At 43.2% G+C, this 18,375-nt stretch overlaps 1 protein-coding gene across 1 annotated transcript in view; it reads left to right on the top strand.

The window, feature by feature from the left end:
- The window catches only part of ADAMTS3 (ADAM metallopeptidase with thrombospondin type 1 motif 3), a gene marked incomplete at both ends in the record, with an annotated part of 96,868 nt that overhangs the window by 77,238 nt on the left and 1,255 nt on the right, over positions 1-18,375 (top strand). Inside the window, 14 exons of the mRNA XM_080636185.1 lie at positions 261-366; positions 1,345-1,488; positions 2,681-2,813; positions 3,316-3,429; positions 4,448-4,593; positions 5,143-5,318; positions 6,219-6,352; positions 6,896-7,019; positions 10,230-10,310; positions 12,025-12,188; positions 13,242-13,407; positions 14,116-14,248; positions 14,526-14,733; positions 16,044-16,161. Coding sequence (XP_080492311.1) covers positions 261-366; positions 1,345-1,488; positions 2,681-2,813; positions 3,316-3,429; positions 4,448-4,593; positions 5,143-5,318; positions 6,219-6,352; positions 6,896-7,019; positions 10,230-10,310; positions 12,025-12,188; positions 13,242-13,407; positions 14,116-14,248; positions 14,526-14,733; positions 16,044-16,161 — 1,947 coding nt within the window. The remainder of the gene's footprint in view (positions 1-260; positions 367-1,344; positions 1,489-2,680; positions 2,814-3,315; positions 3,430-4,447; positions 4,594-5,142; positions 5,319-6,218; positions 6,353-6,895; positions 7,020-10,229; positions 10,311-12,024; positions 12,189-13,241; positions 13,408-14,115; positions 14,249-14,525; positions 14,734-16,043; positions 16,162-18,375) is intronic.

Raw genomic sequence — 18,375 nt, 5'->3', positions numbered from 1 at the left:
GATGAGGGTCTGAGTTCTCTTTTGGGTCCGGGCTTTGAAGTGAAATTGAGATGTCAGGCAGACTTCCCTGTCATCAGAAAGATTTTAGCCATTTACTCTGTTTGACAGCAATTGCAGAGGCAGAGAAAAAATAACCATTAAAAGAAAATAGTCCAGAAAATAGTCTTAGATTCTTCTTACTTTGTAAGTTTATGGAGGAAGGGGTCTCGTTTACGATAAATATAATGGACGAAAGAATCAAATGTGACTTCTTTCAACAGGATATGCCCCTGTTACAGGCATGTGTCACCCGGTCCGAAGCTGTACCCTCAACCACGAGGATGGGTTTTCATCAGCTTTTGTTGTCGCTCATGAAACGGGTCACGTGTAAGTCTTAACTTTTACAGTTAGATCGCCAACAAAATCTGGTGCTGCATCTCCTGTTTGCATCAGGTGGTTTAATTTTAATGGCCATATGAGAGGTATCCTAATTTTATCTCCATTCCCTTGGAGTTTAATGGTTTTAAGGAGTTTAATGGGTTTAAGGAATGAAGAAGTAGTCAGGAAAGAAAGGAAGACGAGAGAGGGGGAGTTTGTTTTCTCAAGGGCAAGGCAGAGGTGGGTGAGGAATGTAGAAGGCCTAGGCAGTGGATTCAGAAGCTTGTCCAACATCCATAACTTCTTTCTTCAGATTGACTGAAAGTGCTGATTTGTTAGATTTGGCACCTCATCAGGAATGATAAAATGTGGGTAATTGGTTAAGCAAAGATCTCTGATAGCTGTCTGGATGAATTAATGTCAAGGTACTGAGGATCTGATTTTTGTCTTCCTTAAGCAGCACAGGCTGCTTATTCAGTTCACTGCGGGGAATTTAGCCCCATTGGAGATGACCAGACCACTTGCATATTAAGCTGTTTCAGGTTCACGTTTGGAAATGAGACATGGTAGCCATGTTAGCTCTTTGAAGATGCAAAAGGATAACTCTTAGCTCTGTGTTTAAATAGGTGCTTTGGGTCAATGAGTATACGAATGTGAACAATTCGGTGTCTGAATGAAGAGCTCCTTAATGAGCTGAATTGTTGTTTTCCTTTCTCTGAAGCTGAAGAAGTCGTCGTCATCATCATCTAGTGATTTCATTCCTGGTATTAACAAATACAGCGAAGTATAACTTAAAGAGTATTGAGAGAATCCATATGTTTTGGTATCAGAGAAGATCAGTTTGAAATGCAGATGGTGTATGTAGAATGCAAAAAACAATTTCATTTTGCATGATTACTTGTGCATGAGAAACTGTTCTCTTCACAGTTGTTTTATACATTGAAGAACAGGAACTGCCTGGGGTCTGATGCTGATTCTTTGTTATAGGCTGGGAATGGAGCACGATGGGCAAGGGAACAGATGTGGGGATGAGACAGCCATGGGGAGTGTGATGGCTCCCTTGGTGCAGGCTGCCTTTCATCGTTACCACTGGTCCAGATGCAGCGGCCAAGAACTCAAAAGATACATACAGTAAGGACCTGACAGCACTTGGCGGTAGTTGTTTTCCTATAGGAAATCAAAGTCTTGGCAGTTCTGGGATGTGGAGCCAGTGTGCTGCCCTCTGCTAGCCAGCAGAGAGAAGAGGCCATCCCAGTGTGATGGAGCAGGCACAAGCATCATAAAGGGAACCCTTGGCTGTGGGAGCTCCTTTTGATAAACACAGGGGTACTGAGGAATGGGATACCCCAGGGTGGCCCAAAGGGATTCTTGCCTTTAAAGGCATCCCAGTAGGATGCTCTGGGCTTTGGGGCAGCAGCAGCAAGACATCACCATCACTTCTGATCATCTTCTCTTCCATGCTGTTCCCCTTCAAATCTATATTAGAAAAGCTATAAGGCTTCCTCACATAGGGCTGCTCTCAAAGCCTGTTGCCTTCTCCATGACAATGATTGCAGGCTTCATGTCAGGTAGCTGGTGTTTTCCCAGGGTTTTTGATTTATCTAGGAGTTATGCTGTGAAACTGTCAGGATGAAGCCCTAAATTCAGAAAAGGAGCTTGCAAAAGTTGTGGAAGATAGGTGGTGGCATGTATGCACATGTCTGAATTAGGGAGAAAAGGAGAACTCCTACAAATATCCTATTTTTAGGATATTTATAGGATATATCCTATACAAATACCCTATTGTAGTATCCCTCCATGTATGTACCTGTTCATCCAATTCTTACTCAGGCTTCCTTCTCCATTGCAAATACCTGGTTTTGTCAATAAAAACTGAGTAAATATGTAATGGGTTGACCCACATCTCCTACAGAAGAAACCCTGTGCATAACATAAAGCGTAAAATAGTAATTGGTTGAGACCTTAGAGCTTCAAGTGAAATATCCCAGCCCACCAGTATCCCTGTTTTAAGGCACCAGAGTTAAACAGGAATGAGAAGAAAGCAAGGCTCATTCATAGTTCTGATGTAGTCAGGGCTTCATCCCCATGAATGCAAATGTCAGGTAAGAAGGCCTGTTCTCAGGCTACTGTCCTGTTTTAGAGCTCCATCAAGTCAGTGGAAAGAGTCCTTCTGTTGCTTTGGAGAGCAATAACTATGTCAACAGGTCAGAAAACAGGTTGGAGAAAATGAGTATTGCCTTGCTAAAAATAACATACTTCAATTGTGCTGATAAAAAACCCCAAATCACTACATCTCATTATTTTTATTTCTGCCTTTCCACAGCTCTTATGACTGTCTTCTTGATGACCCTTTTGAACATGACTGGCCCAAGCTTCCTGAACTGCCAGGCATCAATTATTCCATGGATGAACAGTGCCGCTTTGATTTTGGTGTTGGCTATAAAATGTGCACAGCGGTACGTCCAAGGAAGTCCTTGCAAAGACAAATGGCCAGGCAGCAAGTTGGTGCCTGGTCTTAGCTAAGAGCTGGAGTATATTCATTTTTCTCATAACTGAAGGGTACTTAATGGAGTAGTTTAAACAGATCTAGAAAGAGTGAAATATTTATGGGTGAAACCCAGTCGTATGGGTCATTTGGTTAAATGGTCAAGCACACTCCACATGACACAGACTTGTCGTAGTGAACCCAAAGAAGAAAAGGAAAAAAAAAATCTCATTTTCCTCCTATTTATGGCTGTCTCCTCCTTTCCTCTTCTCAGCAGCTTAGAGCTGCAGGATGCAGGGAATAAGCACTGTCCTTCTCTTTCTGAAAATACGTTTGCCCTTCTGTCTCTGAAGATACTCTACTTACAGATAGCTGTGCATGTGAGATGAATTGACTGGGTGGGATGAATCCTTATCTGAAGAATCTTAGTAATCTAATGCTGAATTTCATCTCATAAATGTCCTGCATTTCAGTTCCGAACCTTTGATCCGTGCAAGCAGTTGTGGTGCAGCCATCCAGATAACCCATATTTCTGTAAGACTAAGAAGGGACCTCCACTTGATGGGACTGAATGTGCCCCTGGAAAAGTGAGTGAGGTGTTTTCACTATGTTTGTACTGGAAAGAACCAAGTACATTCATTTTGGTTAAAGGGCACAGAGGAAAACAGGGAATTGCCTGGCATCCTCTGGGTGGAGCCGAAGGAAGTAAATCGTGGACATAGAAACTCCAATTGAGCTGTAACCCATTCTCAGCCTCTTCTGTGGCCTTTCTGTTATCTTTTTTTTTTTTTGATTCTTGTCTCATCTGCAAAGTGTACATAAAGTGTCTTTAGGAATCCATGGTAGCAGATAATGCCATCACTGTAGGACCCCTTCTTAAAGCCTGTGGTCCAGACATCCTGTGGCTAAATGTTTGTGTAGGCTTAGGATTAGCTCTTTATGTTTCTCTTTTAATATGCCCATTAGTGGGTGTTCTGCTGCTAATTTATTTTTAATTGTAAAATTGCACTCAGATAAATGTTTGTTTAGCAAACTCCATGTATTTTGAGATACAGGAGAGCCACTCAGACCATCTGAGTGTGCCCTTGCCAGCAGCAAAACAACATCCTGCCCAGTGACTAGCCCTCTGTTCCAGTCTGCTGGATAAGTGTGATATTTGGCCAGTATGAGGAAAAAAAAGAAAAAAAGAAAGAAAACAGCTAATACTCAAAAAAACATTTATCCTGCTAATATTCAGAACACTAAAATCCCTTCCAAAAAGTGGTAGTGACTAAAAGTCAGATGAAACAAAGACTTTAGGAGGGTGGAACATGTTGAGCTTCACATGCCTGTCCATGGCAGGGTTCAGGCTTGGGTTTATTAGCACTGCTTGCTCATTGATGGAGCAGAAGGCCTTCAGGGAGGGTACTCTTGGGCCCAGAGTACATGGACCCTCATCCCTCTGTCCCCAGCACAGTCTCTTCTTGCAGTCGATTCTCTGAGATGCCCCTTCCCAGCCCATGAGCTCACTGCTGTGTGCTTTAAATTTCACTACAATTACATATTTGATCCGGGGTTTGCTTCTCTTCTTATTTCGTCTCTTTCTCTTTGCTTGATGTCTCCCAGTGGTGCTATAAAGGTCACTGCATGTGGAAGAATGCTAACCAGCTGAAGCAGGACGGCAACTGGGGACCCTGGACAAAATTCGGCTCCTGCTCCCGGACCTGCGGGACTGGAGTTCGCTTTAGGACTCGCCAGTGCAACAATCCAATGTAGGTCCTCTGGCTGGGTGGCAGGTACAGTCAGTGGGCAATCATTACAGGTGGCAGTTTAAATGGCATTTACATTGTGGACGGAGTCTGCCCAAATTCACATTCTGTTCAAGCCCCTTGAAATGCAGCTTTCTGCAGGGAGCCAGGATCATTTTGGGAGAATCCAAGAACTTCCAGAGCAATGCCTCCAGAAAACCATCCCAAAGATTTAGCTGATGTGTAAGAGAGTGAAGAGTACATGGTGTGTGAGCTCAGCAAGCTGCAGGATCAACTTAGTTAACCTCTAGTTGTGAATTAACTGTTATTGATAGCATAGATGTGCACACGTGTCACTTGTGCATTTGAGTGTGTTCCTTGGGGATGCAGGGGCACACGCTGAGGTTACACCACAGTGTAACTGCTCTGTTCCCATTCCTGTCTCCTCCCACCCATTTTTGCGAAACTGTCTCTTTTTAAATAGAGTATGAAGTTTCACCTAAGACAAAAGAAAAAGCCCCAGAGCTCATATCCAGAGGGTTTTAGAATGTTTTGAATGTTTTCTCATCACAGGCCCATTAATGGAGGTGAGGATTGTGCTGGTGTCAACTTTGAGTTTCAGCTTTGCAATACAGAGGAGTGTCCGAAGCACTTTGAGGACTTCAGAGCACAGCAATGCCAGCAACGCAATTCCCACTTTGAGTATCAGAGCAGCAAGCATCACTGGCTGCCATATGAGCACCCCGACTGTAAGTTCTGTTATTTGCCTTGATTACAAGTCAGTCCTGGCATCCCCATGAGTCTTGTTCCTGAGCCGTGCAGAGAACAGAAATAATTGATGGATGAGCCTTGTATAGGTGCAGAAAAACAAAAGCAGAAAGTAGATTAGAAATTAGGCAGAAGTTCTTCCCTGTGAGGGTGGTGAGGCACTGGCACAGGTTGCCCAAAGAAGCTGTGGCTGCCTCATCCCTGGCAGTGTTCAAGGCCAGGTTGGACAGGGCTTGGAGCAACCTGGTCTAATGGAAGGTGTTCCTGCCTGTGGCAGGGGCTTGGAACTGATGAGCTGTAAGCTCCCTTCCAACTCGAACCATTCCATGATTCTATATAAAAAAGATGGCTCCATAAGGAAAGAGTAGAAACAGTTGTAGTTTCCCCACCCTAGACCAACTAGCTTCCCTTCACTTTCATCCTGCTCTTGGTGAGAACATGGTGTAGCAAAGAGGCTTGAAGCTCGCAGCTCCTGCTGGACTAGCTGGTAGATGCCCATTGCATTCAACATGCTGCACTGCCCAGATCCAGCTCTCTGCCACTGGGCAAAGCGTGGAAAGCTGCTGATTGGGTCTGTTACCCTGTCTTCAGTACAGCTCTTCATCTTGCACTTGAGTGCAATGTGTCAACGTTTAATAGCAGCTGATGAAAGTATTAAGAGTGTTTTTCTAAGGGCACTGATTTCTGTGGGAATATCATCTCAAAGTGGTAGCATATAACTCTCAGAAAAGCAAATTAGCTGCTTTTTTCCCCAGAATTGTCTGCTAAAGGTCCTTTACACCTGTCTTATATTCTCTTCCCTCTTTGAGTGGGATGTTTTTCTGAAGTACATCTGGATTACTCTTAGTTTATGCAGTTCCTTCCCTTTCCTTGCTACACAGCTAATAAGAGATGCCACCTGTACTGCCAGTCCAAAGAAACTGGAGGTGTTGCCTATATGAAACAGTTGGCACATGATGGGACTCGCTGTTCCTATAAAGATCCCTACAGCATTTGTGTTCGTGGAGAGTGCGTGGTGAGTGATGCTTCCCAAGGTCATCCCTGAGTTGGAGCTGGGCTGTGGCACACAGTGGGTAGAATCAATCACAACAGCTCAGTGTGGAGAGACAAACCTTGCAAATGTTTCTGAATTAAGTATTTGCAGCATCATATTCCTCATTAGGCCTTGAGATTTTAATTGTTTAATTAATTAATTAGAGCAATGGCACAGACCTGATCCATGGAAACACTCCACTTTTCTTCAACTGATCACTTTCTTTCCCTTTTTCACACTTTGTTTCATGTCAGAAAAGAATTGTGTCTATTCTTTTCTCTTTCATATCTTAATCTTGATGGATAGTGAATATAAAGCAATAATCACCTCCTGTTTATCACATGAAACCCATTATCCAGCACCAGATTTGCAAGTAATTGGTGTTTAAATAAAATAGATCAGTGCTGGGTGGTTAATTCCCTCTTTGCATTAATTTTGGGATGGCTTCCCACCATAGCTGAAACTGACAAAACCAGTGACAAAACCTTCTTTGATTTTTTGTGTTTTTTCCTCTTCCTTCTGCAGAAAGTGGGTTGTGACAAGGAAATTGGCTCCAATAAGGTTGAAGATAAGTGCGGCGTCTGCGGCGGGGATAATTCTCATTGCCGGACTGTGAAGGGAACCTTCACCCGCACTCCCAAAAAGCTTGGTAGGAATAGCCTTTTCCTGCATCTGGATACAGTTTCTGGTGTCTCTGTCATACATACTGTTTTTGCAGACCTGCTTTTAGGTAGCAAAACACAAGCTGTAAGCTGATGTGCAAAACCAGTTTAGTCCCTGATAAAGAAATGCCATCTTTAAAATGACAGGATAGTATTTCTGTCCTTTAAAGGAACTGTTAGGAGAAAGCTTCATCAGCCTCAGTGTATGGAGAAATACTCACCACGCAGAGCATGTTTAGTTCTTCTTTCAAAGTGCTGAAGCCCAACTAGACCATGTTTGTGATAAGTGGGGATACACAGATTTTTGCTAAACAAAAATGAGCAGTGAAATGCAGAAGACATCATCTGACACTACAGCCTCTATCTGTAGAAGGAATAAAGGAAACATTTTGTTGTGACTATTTCTATTTTAAGGCTTTCCTATATTGCTTTTTATTGTTTTCCAGCTACTCAGGGAAATGTATCTTATGTATGGCTGGGAGCAGGTATTTCAGGAGATAGGAGAGAAAGGCTAAGGGCAGGATAATACCAGTATCTGCATTAATGGTTCAGATGTTGGTTAATTGCTGCCATGAAGCATTAATAGTTAAATTTAGACAGTTAGCAGCTAAATTAAACTTGGACCAAAATAAGTTAGTGTGCAACTGGAAATGAAATACGTTAAATACGCTGCTGAAATTCTTATTAATTATTACAAACCAATTGGAAAAAAATAGATTGTAATGATCAAATTTACTGATTGTACTTATAAAATTACAGCAGAGATCCTTTCTGAAAAGGATATTTCCCTGGAGGCTGGTGGACTGGACACAGAATAATGCAAGAATTATTCAGACTTGGGGAGTAATGGACTTAAGAGTGTAACTTAAGCCTCGTATTGAGGCTCAAGACTAAAACAGCTAGGAGATTGTTCAGGGCAGAGTGCTGTTAATCAGTCACTTAGTTGCAAATCATTATGGAAGTGATAAAGTGTTTATGAAATGTTTATTGTTTTACCATAACTTTGGCAATCTAGTCATTAAAAAAGACTAATTGACCTCTTCCAACAGGAAAACATTTAAGCAAGAGGTGCCAAAAAGAATTCAAGTTTCTGGAAAATGAAATCTGCAAGTATCCAACTTAAAATCACCTACCTGAATTTTGATTGGTCTGGCTTTCATTGACTATTAATGTTTGCTGGATGTGTCTAATTCTGCTTTAAACTCATTTGAATACACAATGTCATTTATACTTTACACTTGGAAAGACCATCTGGTTGAGAAACATAGTCAATGAAACCATAAGCCTTGGCTCCCATAGCACTAATTACAGGCATTCTGTTTAAGGGAAGACAAGAGGAGCATTTACATTGCCTAAAGGAGCTCGCAGTATTTCCCTCTCTGAAACAAATGAGTATAAAAACATGCTGGGTAAGTTTAAAAGGCTTGTAGGATGAGAGGCATCCATGGCAACTCGAGTTCTTGCTGCAGTTCACATCTCTGTTCTGACACTGACAGATAACACCAAATCAGGCAAAAGCTTTATGTTTCATATGCTTAAAGGATGATCAGTGAAAAGATTGGCACGTGCTTGTTTGCACAGTCACTCATCAGCCAAGAGCATGATTTTACGTTTTTCTAGCTCTTCCTTTTCATCACTTAGATCTTCCAAGAAGCTGTAGTATGACAGGTGCACAACAAGCTACTAGTGTATTCACTAGTCTCAAGAACTCCAGTATGACACAGAGCAGAGTAAAAAACAGAGAGAAATTCACTCAGCTCTTAAAAAAGGCATCTGCAGAGATTTATCACCAATTTGCATTTGGTAAAGAGAGAATAATAGAACTATTAAAATACTGTGCACTCAGAGCGCTTGTGATGCTCTTGAGTAAAACTTGATGTAGCAGTACCTTTTGACAGATCCCTAGGAGAGATTTTATTTTTCCTAATGACAGTACTTAATGTTATACTAATTACCAGTGGTTTGGACTGATGAATCATTGCAATTTGAAATAAGGATCATGTTCTTTGGGAACCGCTTTTTACTTTTAGCTGTAGAGAGTTGAATTCACTTAAAGCAGCAGCAAAGTAATTGATGCATTTCTGTTGTGGTTTAAGCCCAACTGGCAACCCAGAACCATGCAGCTGCTCACTCACTCCCCCACTTTTTCCTTCCCCAGCTCCCGAAGGGATGGGGAGGAGAATCAAAAGAATGTAACTCCCATGGGTTGAGATAAGAGCAGTCCAGTAACTAAGGTATAACACAAAACCACTACTGCTTCCACCAATAACAATAATGATAAGGGAAATAACAAGGGAGTAGAATACAACTGCTTACCACCCGCTGACTGATACCCAGCCCGACTCAAGCAGCGATCTAGCCCTTCCGGGTGACTGCCCCCAGTTTGTATACTGGGCATGACGTGCTGTGGTATGGAATACCTCTTTGGCTAGTTTGGGTCAGGTGTCCTGTCTCTGCTTCCTCACGGCTTCCCCTCCTCCCTGGCAGAGCATAAGACTCAGAAAGTCCTTGGTCAGAGTAAACATTACTGAGCAGCAATTAAAAACATCGGTGTTATCAGCACTGTTCCCAGGCTGAAAGTCAAAACCACAGCACTGCACCAGCTACTAAGAAGGAGAAAAATTACTGCTACTGCTGAACGCAGGACAATTTTACATCCACAGTTGTAAATAACTTGTGTTGGCTTCCATACAGACAAGCCTTTTCTGATGTGTAGGGGCAATACCCTTCATGCTTCACTCTCCTTCCTCCAGTCTTTGATGTCTCAGAAGTAAGCAGACACACTTCACACATTAACATAATATGTCAGTAAGTCAAGTCCACTCTAACAGCCTGGCTGATGAGTGATTTGGAAAAAATAAATAGAAGGACTTGTGTTTTTCACCTTGTGTGCTGAGAAAGCATAGGAAACATTTTTGCCTGACTTGTTGATTGACACAGCCTATAGCAGTGTAGCTAGTCAAGTGACAAATAGATTTGTAACTGGTTTCTCCCTCTGAAAGATAAAAACCATAAGGAAGTCCTGCCAAACTGGTTACAAAACTATTTGCTCTGTTTCTTTCTGAGACTACTTCTCATTTGGTGATGGATGCCCTCTTCTGCAAGTAGAATCTGCGTCATGTAGCACACTCCTAACTGTAGCTGTCACTTTTTCTTTCCACCTCTGCTTTCTCCATTGACTACTACACATGCCAAAGGGTACCTAAAGATGTTTGACATCCCACCTGGTGCTCGACATGTGTTTATCCAAGAAGACGAGGCTTCTCCTCATTTTCTTGGTAAGTGTTTGTCTCCTCAGGGTTGGCTTTGAGGCATGATGAGAAGCACAGGGCAGTCATACAGAAGAACTTGAGCAATGAGATAATCAAATTCAAATATTCTGGGTAAATACGTACACTCAGAATCGCATGTTAAGGACTGCATCCTACAGCATCAGCTCAGCAAACAAACATTTACCTGTCATTTGAATCCTTTGAAATATTAAACTGATCCCAGTTTGCATGTTTACTAACAAAAGGTTGTCATCACTCACATTTAAATTTGCACTTCCAGGGTAAAAGTTCTGTTTACTGATATGTGAATCAAATTTGATATCTGTAATTATTCTTATTTGCTGCAGATTGTAAGCAACAGCTGATTTAGTGGAACGAAGATTGAGGAACTTGTGCTATATTTGCAGTCCATTTATGTATTTTTTTCTCACGTAGGATGGTTCATAGTGTTGTCAATCAGTTTGTACCTTACTGCTTACCATTTTCTAACTCTTAAGGGAGAAGGGTGAGATCTTCCATGGATTTTAATGGTCTTTCAATCAGCTCCCCATGTGCTAGGGCAATGTCTTTTGTAAACCCTTCAGGCAGAGTTGAATTAGTAACTAAAAATAATTAAGAATAGAAAAGAGGGAAAATAAGGAAATTTTGATTTTGAGATCCAAGTGCGGCATTTTGGACCAAGCATAGCCTGATAGTAACTTTCAGAGAAGCATAGCTTTGCTTTGGCAGCAAGTGGCTTCGTGAAGCTATTCACCAGGTACTCACAGCTCCTGCATTTGGATTACGATAATCATAGGAACTTGTAAGATTTCTGCATAATTTGTCTTCTCGTGTTTTATGATGCATTGGTAAGAGTTGTACAAAAGAGAAAATAAGAGTCTGTCTTTCACATATCTGATGTATTGGCTTCTGATTGGAGCATAATACTACTACTAATAATAATCATCATCATCCGAACACTGCTTAATTTTCAAGGTGTGGTCTAGAAACCCAAAACCACATAGTTTCCCAGCAGTTCCAATGCCGCAGCTCTTTACTTATTGATTTTAGCATCTGGTACACATATATGTATGCAAAAGAAACTATAACATGATGAAGTTGTCATTTTCATAAACTGAGGAAAATAAGAAATGCACTTGGAGTCTGCTGAGTGTCTGTTATACTACTATGCATTGCCGGTAATCCTGATTTCGGTCTTGGGCAAATAAGGAAGGCAGGCGATCGTGAACATTTGACCTGAGTTACTTGCTACTATGCATGCTTCTCAGGAACTAAGCTAATATGGGAAATGTGCACATTACATGGGAAGAGGTGCTTCAGTCTAGCTCTGGCTCTAGATCTATATCTAATTCACGTGGATAAGGAAGTACAGAATTGAAGCAAACACATGAAAACATCTGTCATCAAACTGGGGTTTGAAGGCTGCATGAGACAGCCTTGGAGGGCCTTTCTCTGAGCCAGGGCATCTATAGCAGTTCATAGAATTACAGAGTGGTTTGGGTTGGAAGGGACCTTAAAGCTCATACAGTTCCTACCCCCCTGTCACAGGCAAGGACACCTTCCACTAAACCACCTTGCTCAAAGTCCAAACCTGGCTTGCTAGCACATTGGGGTTTTTTTGCACAAGTCCTTCTGTAATATCTCCTGTCAAGTTTCACATAAGTGCCCACGATGGCTGTTGTTCAGGAGGCACAACTGGCTCTGTTTTCAATCCTTTTAGCAATTAAGAACCAGGCTACAGGACACTACATTCTGAATGGGAAAGGGGAGGAGGCCAGATCCCGATCTTTCATCGACCTGGGTGTGGAGTGGGAGTACAACATCGAAGATAACATTGAGACTCTCCACACTGATGGGCCCTTGCATGATGCGGTGGTTGTGCTGGTAGGTTACATGTCACAGAGTGAGAATATAATGGTTTTGTCTTCTATAAAAAGTGGGTGGCCAGCATGGAGCTTGTGCTGAGATAAATCTCTGTGGTGTAATGCCTCTCTGAAGAGCTCGTGCCAAGGAGGCGGCTAATACCCTGAAGCCTTTTCTCATGAGCTGTTACCCTCATCTAAACTGCTGCCTGTTCATGCAGTGATAGCGAGTCAGCAGCAGCCAAACATATTGCATTGTTGGACATCACTGGGACACTTTCAGTGGACTGAAAAAGGACGTTGCATGTCAAACCCTAAGACCAGCCCTGCTCTGTTGTCAGATAATGATGGGGCCACACCACCCTTTCGTAGAATCATAAAATCACAAAAGAGTTTGGGTTGGAACAGACCTTAAAGCTCATCCAGTTCCAACCCCCTGCCACAAGCAAGGACACCTTCCACTAGACAAGGTTGCTCCAAGCCCCATGCAACCTGGCCTTGAACACTGCCAGGGATGGGGCAGCCACAGCTTCTCTGGGCAACCTGTGCCAGGGCCTCATCACCCTCACAGGGAAGAACTTCTTCCTAACATCTCATCTCAGTCTCCCCTCTGTCAGGTTAAAGCCATTCCCTTTTGCCCTGTCCCTGCAAGCCCTTGTCCAAAGCCCCTCTCCAGGTTTCTTGTAGCCTCTTTAGGCACAGGAAACTGCTCTAAGGTCTCCCTGGAGCCTACTCTTCTCCAGGCTGAAGAAGCCCAGCTCTCTCAACCTGTCTTCAGAGCAGAGGTGCTCCAGCCCTTGGACCATTTTCATGGCCCTCCTTTCATCCTGGATAATGCTCTCCCACTTGAACAGCTTAGAACTAGCCTAGAAATGTGTTTCGTTTTAAACGGCTCTATGTTGATCTTACTTTTCTTAGTTCTAACTGCCAAAACAAACCCCAATTTTGCTTCCCCAGCGAGTTAACTAGCAGTTTCCATGTTTCCCCCAAAAGCCAGGCCTCACTTTCTTTATTTTGCAGAGGAATAAATAATAGCTCTGGTTTTGTACCACTGTTTACTTTTGGTTATTAATAGATCATTCCTCGGGAGAATGACACGAGATCCAGCCTGACTTACAAGTACATCATTCATGAGGACTCGGTACCAACTATCAACAGCAACAACGTCCTTCAGGAAGAAGTAGATACTTTTGAGTGGGCATTGAAGAGTTGGTCACAGTGCTCCAAACCCTGTGGTGGAGGTAAACAGATGGTGTAGCACCTTCTGGTCGTGAATGACCAGTTACCCAAAGTGGAAAAGTAAAAGGTGGGGGAAGCGAATAATTTACAACTTGGCCTTCCATTTCTTTAAAAGCAGTTTGTTATTTTGCATGCCCCAGCTTAAAATATCTTACATGGCTGATTATTCAGTGTGTCATATTTGCAGTCTAGGAAGAAAAAGTCTTCTTTAGGTGTTTAAATTCAATACCCAAAGCTGTTGTGGAAGTACAGACTCAGAAATTCATGCTACTGAGCATCCACTTTAGTTATGGCATGTACATCGCTCTTGGGTAAAGAATAGGGAATGCAAACATCAAAATAACTTTAACTCTTGCATACATGTCCTGGGTTCAGCAGTAGCAGTGATTTTTCTCCTTCTTAGTAGCTGGTGCAGTGCTGTGGTGAACAGGTGATGTGTTGTGGTAGCAAAAATACTAAAAGGAGACTTGGGTTCATTCCCATGTTAGCTGGTGACCTGCTGCTTGATGTTAAGGAGGTGATTTCTCCCCTGCTGTGGTATGATTTGTGTGTAGTGCAGAGGTTTCACTATGGGGTCATAACTCTCCATTCTGACCTTAAACACCTATTGCAGTGTCATGTTATCAGTTGGCCATAAAACTGATATTTAAGCCATAAATTCTAACAAGGACCTGTTTTTCCTAGATTTTTTTTTTCTGAACTATTTTCAGGGTTTCAGTACACCAAATACGGGTGTCGTAGGAAAAGCGATAACAAAATGGTTCATCGCAGCTTCTGTGAAGCCAGCAAAAAGCCCAAGCCCATCCGTAGAATGTGCAACCTTCAGGAATGCACCCAGCCTCTGTAAGTACACCTTAAGTAAGTACTTAAGGATAGAAATGGTTGTGCCTTGCAGTCGGAAGGTGACCCAGGCCAAATTGGGTAGGTAGGATGCTGATAGCTTTCTAGCCTGGAGTTGTTGTGTTGTGGGGTTTTTTTTTCTACCTATAGAAGAAAGGTTATTGATCGTATTGAATGGTTTCATCTCAGAAATATCGTGTAATAATGGCTGCCCAACCTGGCAGCAGTATGGATCATCAGTACAAGTTGTCGTGGCATCTCCTTCCTTGTTTCTTCCCAGCTGGGCAGCAGATGAGTGGGAGCACTGCACCAAAAGCTGTGGGAATTCTGGGTACCAGCTCCGTACGGTGCGCTGCATCCAGCCCCTTCATGATGGCATGAACCGCTCTGTCCATTCCAAGTACTGCAGTGGAGACCGCCCCGAGAGCCGCCGGCCATGCAACCGCATACCATGCCCTGCACAGTGGAAGGCTGGACCCTGGTCTGAGGTAGGTGAGCCATGAGCGGGTCTTACACCTTTGTGAACATCCCATCCCTCCTAAGTCAGGTCTGTGCCAGACAGCTTCCAAAAACCTGGAAATTTGCAGCAGATAATGCCTTTGTGTTTCATGGGCTTCTATAGCTCTCCAGGCTTCTCCAGAAACCAGCAAGGAAAACATTCACAATAGTCAACCATGTCCTTGGCTGCATCCCCAGCAGTGTGAGCAGCAGGTCAAGGGAGGGGATTCTCTCCCTCTACTGTGTTCTGGGGAGACCCCTCACTGCAGCACTGCATCCAGCCCTGGGGCAGCAACACAAGAGGGACGTGGAGCTATTGGAGCAAGTCCAGAGGAAGCCACGGAGATGCTGTGAGGGCTGAAGCACCTCAGCTCTGGAGACAGGTTGAGAGAGCTGGGGTTGTTCAGAATGGAGAAGAGAAGGTTCCAGGGTAGACCGTAGAGCAGCTTCCAGTGCCTAAAGAGGCTACAAGAAACCTGGAGAGGGGCCTTGGGCAAGGGCCTGCAGGGACAGGACAAGGGGGAAGGGCTTTAACCTGACAGAGGAGAGACTGAGTTGAGATGTTAGGAAGGAGTTGTTCCCTGTGAGGGTGGTGAGGCCCTGGCACAGGTTGCTCAGAGAAGCTGTGACTGCCGCATCCCTGGCAGTGTTCAAGGCCAGGTTGGATGGGGCTTGAAGCCAGATGCTCTAGTGGAAAGTGTCCTTGCTTGTGGCAGGGGGTTGGAACTGGATGAGCTTTAAGGTCCCTTTCAAGCCAGAACACTCTGTGATTCTATGAATATCAGATACACAGTCCTGCAAAAGAAATGTTGGAAGTTTGCTTGTTTTTCTCCAAGTTGCCTACTTCTCACTTCCCTGCTTCTGAGGGTCACATAACATTTTTTACTCACTTGGACTATTTTGGAATCAGTTTCTGCAAGTGTTGCTATTGTTGTAATGACTTTGGAGCAAACAGCTGAACCCTACATCTAACTCAGTGAACACTGAGTTTCTCTGCCCTTTGTATTCTCTTTACGTTGTGTTGTCAAGATCAGGGATTGGCTTAGAGGAAGAAAAAGTAGGGAAATTCATAATATGCTCTAATAATAAATTTAACATTACAGAAAGCAAGAACCAAGGGAAAAACTATCCTCTTTTGCCTACTTCTCCATAATGTCAACCTTCACCCAAGTCTCCTTTCAAAACCAATTGCTGGAATGTGCAGCCTGACCTGAAAGCCAACCTTGGGCTATTTTAGACACATGAATTTTTGCACATGGCTGTGAAAGCTCAATATCCTGTCTTGTCTTGTGTTCCATAGTGTTCCGTGACCTGTGGGGAGGGAACTGAGACCCGGCAGGTCATGTGCCGTGCCGGTGACCAGTGCAATGGAGAAAAGCCAGAAGCAGTGAGGGTTTGTAAACGTGCTCCCTGTAACGGTAAGAGAATGTCTCAAAATGATTGTGGGCATTTTATGGGTGGTGGGTAGCAGTTTTATAGGATGAGGGTCACAGACATTCCTGCCACAGTGCAGCCTGTCAAGAGAGCACAGTGCTGGGTAGAGATGGTAGGCACCCTTCCTTGGAAATTATCCCACTTCTTTTCCAGCTAAAGGCTCCCTATTGTTTAGTCTAGCACATTACTGATACCATAGCTGCAGGTGACCTGTGCTTCTCACACACTTGTTTTGTAGAGATGATAAAATAGGGGGTCAAACACATGAGCCAGAGGTGCATGGGCTGAAATGTTGGTGAAGGTCAATCCAAATTAAACCCTGCTTGACCTCTAAATCCCAGCATAAGTTTTACAAGCCACCAATTGAGGAAATGAAAAAAAAAACCTTCATAAAAATGGAAGCACGGAGCACTGATAAGGTTCCTGGGAATCTCATTGCACTGTTCTCATAGTGTTTTCTGAAGATTTTTAAGCTTTTGATGACAACAAAGCCTTTCTTCCTTTGACTGTCTGAGATTTGGGTGTTAGTTGGTTTTTAAATCCCTCATGGTAGTCATCACTAGCTGGTAGAAAAAAATAAGAGTAAGGATTCTTTGAAGGCGCAACGTGCTTTCCCAAAGAGTGATTCTAACTGTATCCCTAAGTCTGGTCAAGGTGTCTGCTTTTGCTCTCGTTTTCTGCCAGTGAAAGAACTCAGGCAGAGAACAATTCTAAAGAGTTATAAAATGTTTTACCCACTAGGTGGGAGCAAACCACTACCTGTGACTAAACAAGTACAAAATTCAAACCCCTGGTTTTCCCCGTGAGAAATCTGACTTTAAGCATTGTCAGAACTTTTGACAAGGGCATGTAGGGACAGGACAAGGAGAATGGCTTTAAAGTAGCAGAGGAGAAATTTAGGAAGATTTTAGGAGAAATTAGATATAAGGAAGAAGTTCTTCCTCTTGCAGGTGGTGAGGCCCTGGCACAGGTTGCCCAGAGAAGCTGTGGCTGCCCCATCCCTGTCCAGTGTTCAAGGCCAGGTTGGACAGGGCTTGGAGCAACCTGCTCTAGTGGAAGGTGTCCCTGCCTTTGTATTATCCATGCAAAATTCCTGCTGAAAATTGTCAGCAATAAGTATGTCCCTGTGCAAAGCTGTGTGCAAATGCTAAGCTTGCAAGAACCACCAAACATCTATCCAAGGAAGCACATCAGGGTTAGAAGCAAGGGTAATCTTTATATGACTTGCCACAGTCATATAATTTGCTATTTCTAAAGAAGGTCCTACAACTGCAGTGATGTATGTGTGGAATTCGACTGAGTTCGGTGGAATTAAACTGATTGACACTGATGGAGAGATTGGGCTCCAGTTAATATGGGAAAACAGGAAAACTTGGTCACCTCACATAGTGTTGACATGTGAGGCAGCATCTATACACAGGTGACAAAATATCCCAGTGCAGAAAGCAAATTTCATTTCAGAGCTGAATAAGTGGTGTCACATGCCATCTGTTGCTCAGTGAGATGTTGACTGCATAACTGCTGACTGTGAATGGAAACAAGACTTGGAACAGATTTTCTCAATAGCTGGGGTTAATTTTTGACTTTCCACATTAGAGTTTTGCATACTCCTATTTTAAGTGAAATCCATCAACAGCATTTCAAGCCAGCCATATTATCTGGGAAAAACTCTGCTAGTGGAAGCTCTTTGCTGGTCTCTCACAGGGAGAGATGTTTGGGTAGAACCTGACACTGCAGCACATAGCCTGTTTGAGGGTCCTTGGAGAGGTCTGTGGGAAGAGAATTACTGATTTAAAAATAGGAAGATGCTCTTCTGCTTGGTGTTGACCCTGCTGCAGGGCTGGACAAGGCCTCTCAGAAGGCCTTCCTGCATTATTCAGTTGGGCGTTCATGCTGCCAAGGTGCACAGTATTCTGAACTACATGGATAAATAACAGCATAAATGAGCAGTAGGGTGAGTTAGCGTCAAGGAGGAGAATAAAAAGGAAGTATTAAACTTCCTAATTGTAAAATATGCCGCTCATTTCAAATGCCCAGAGCCAACCTTCCACCTTCCTCCATGCTGTGACACAGCTCTGCTCAGATACTGAGAATTGGATTTGTTTTCTTTGAAATGAGAGTGAAGTTTAAATTTCAGCTCACATTCCCATACAGAATACCAAACCACCCAGAGTATGGGGTACTGACTGTGTACAGAC

Source organism: Psittacula echo, assembly GCF_963264785.1.
Source record: "Psittacula echo genome assembly, chromosome: 1".
In the NCBI taxonomy this organism is placed as follows: domain Eukaryota; kingdom Metazoa; phylum Chordata; class Aves; order Psittaciformes; family Psittacidae; genus Psittacula; species Psittacula echo.
The sequence above is the reverse complement of the archived record's forward strand: the minus strand, read 5'-3'. Positions and strand labels throughout refer to the sequence as shown.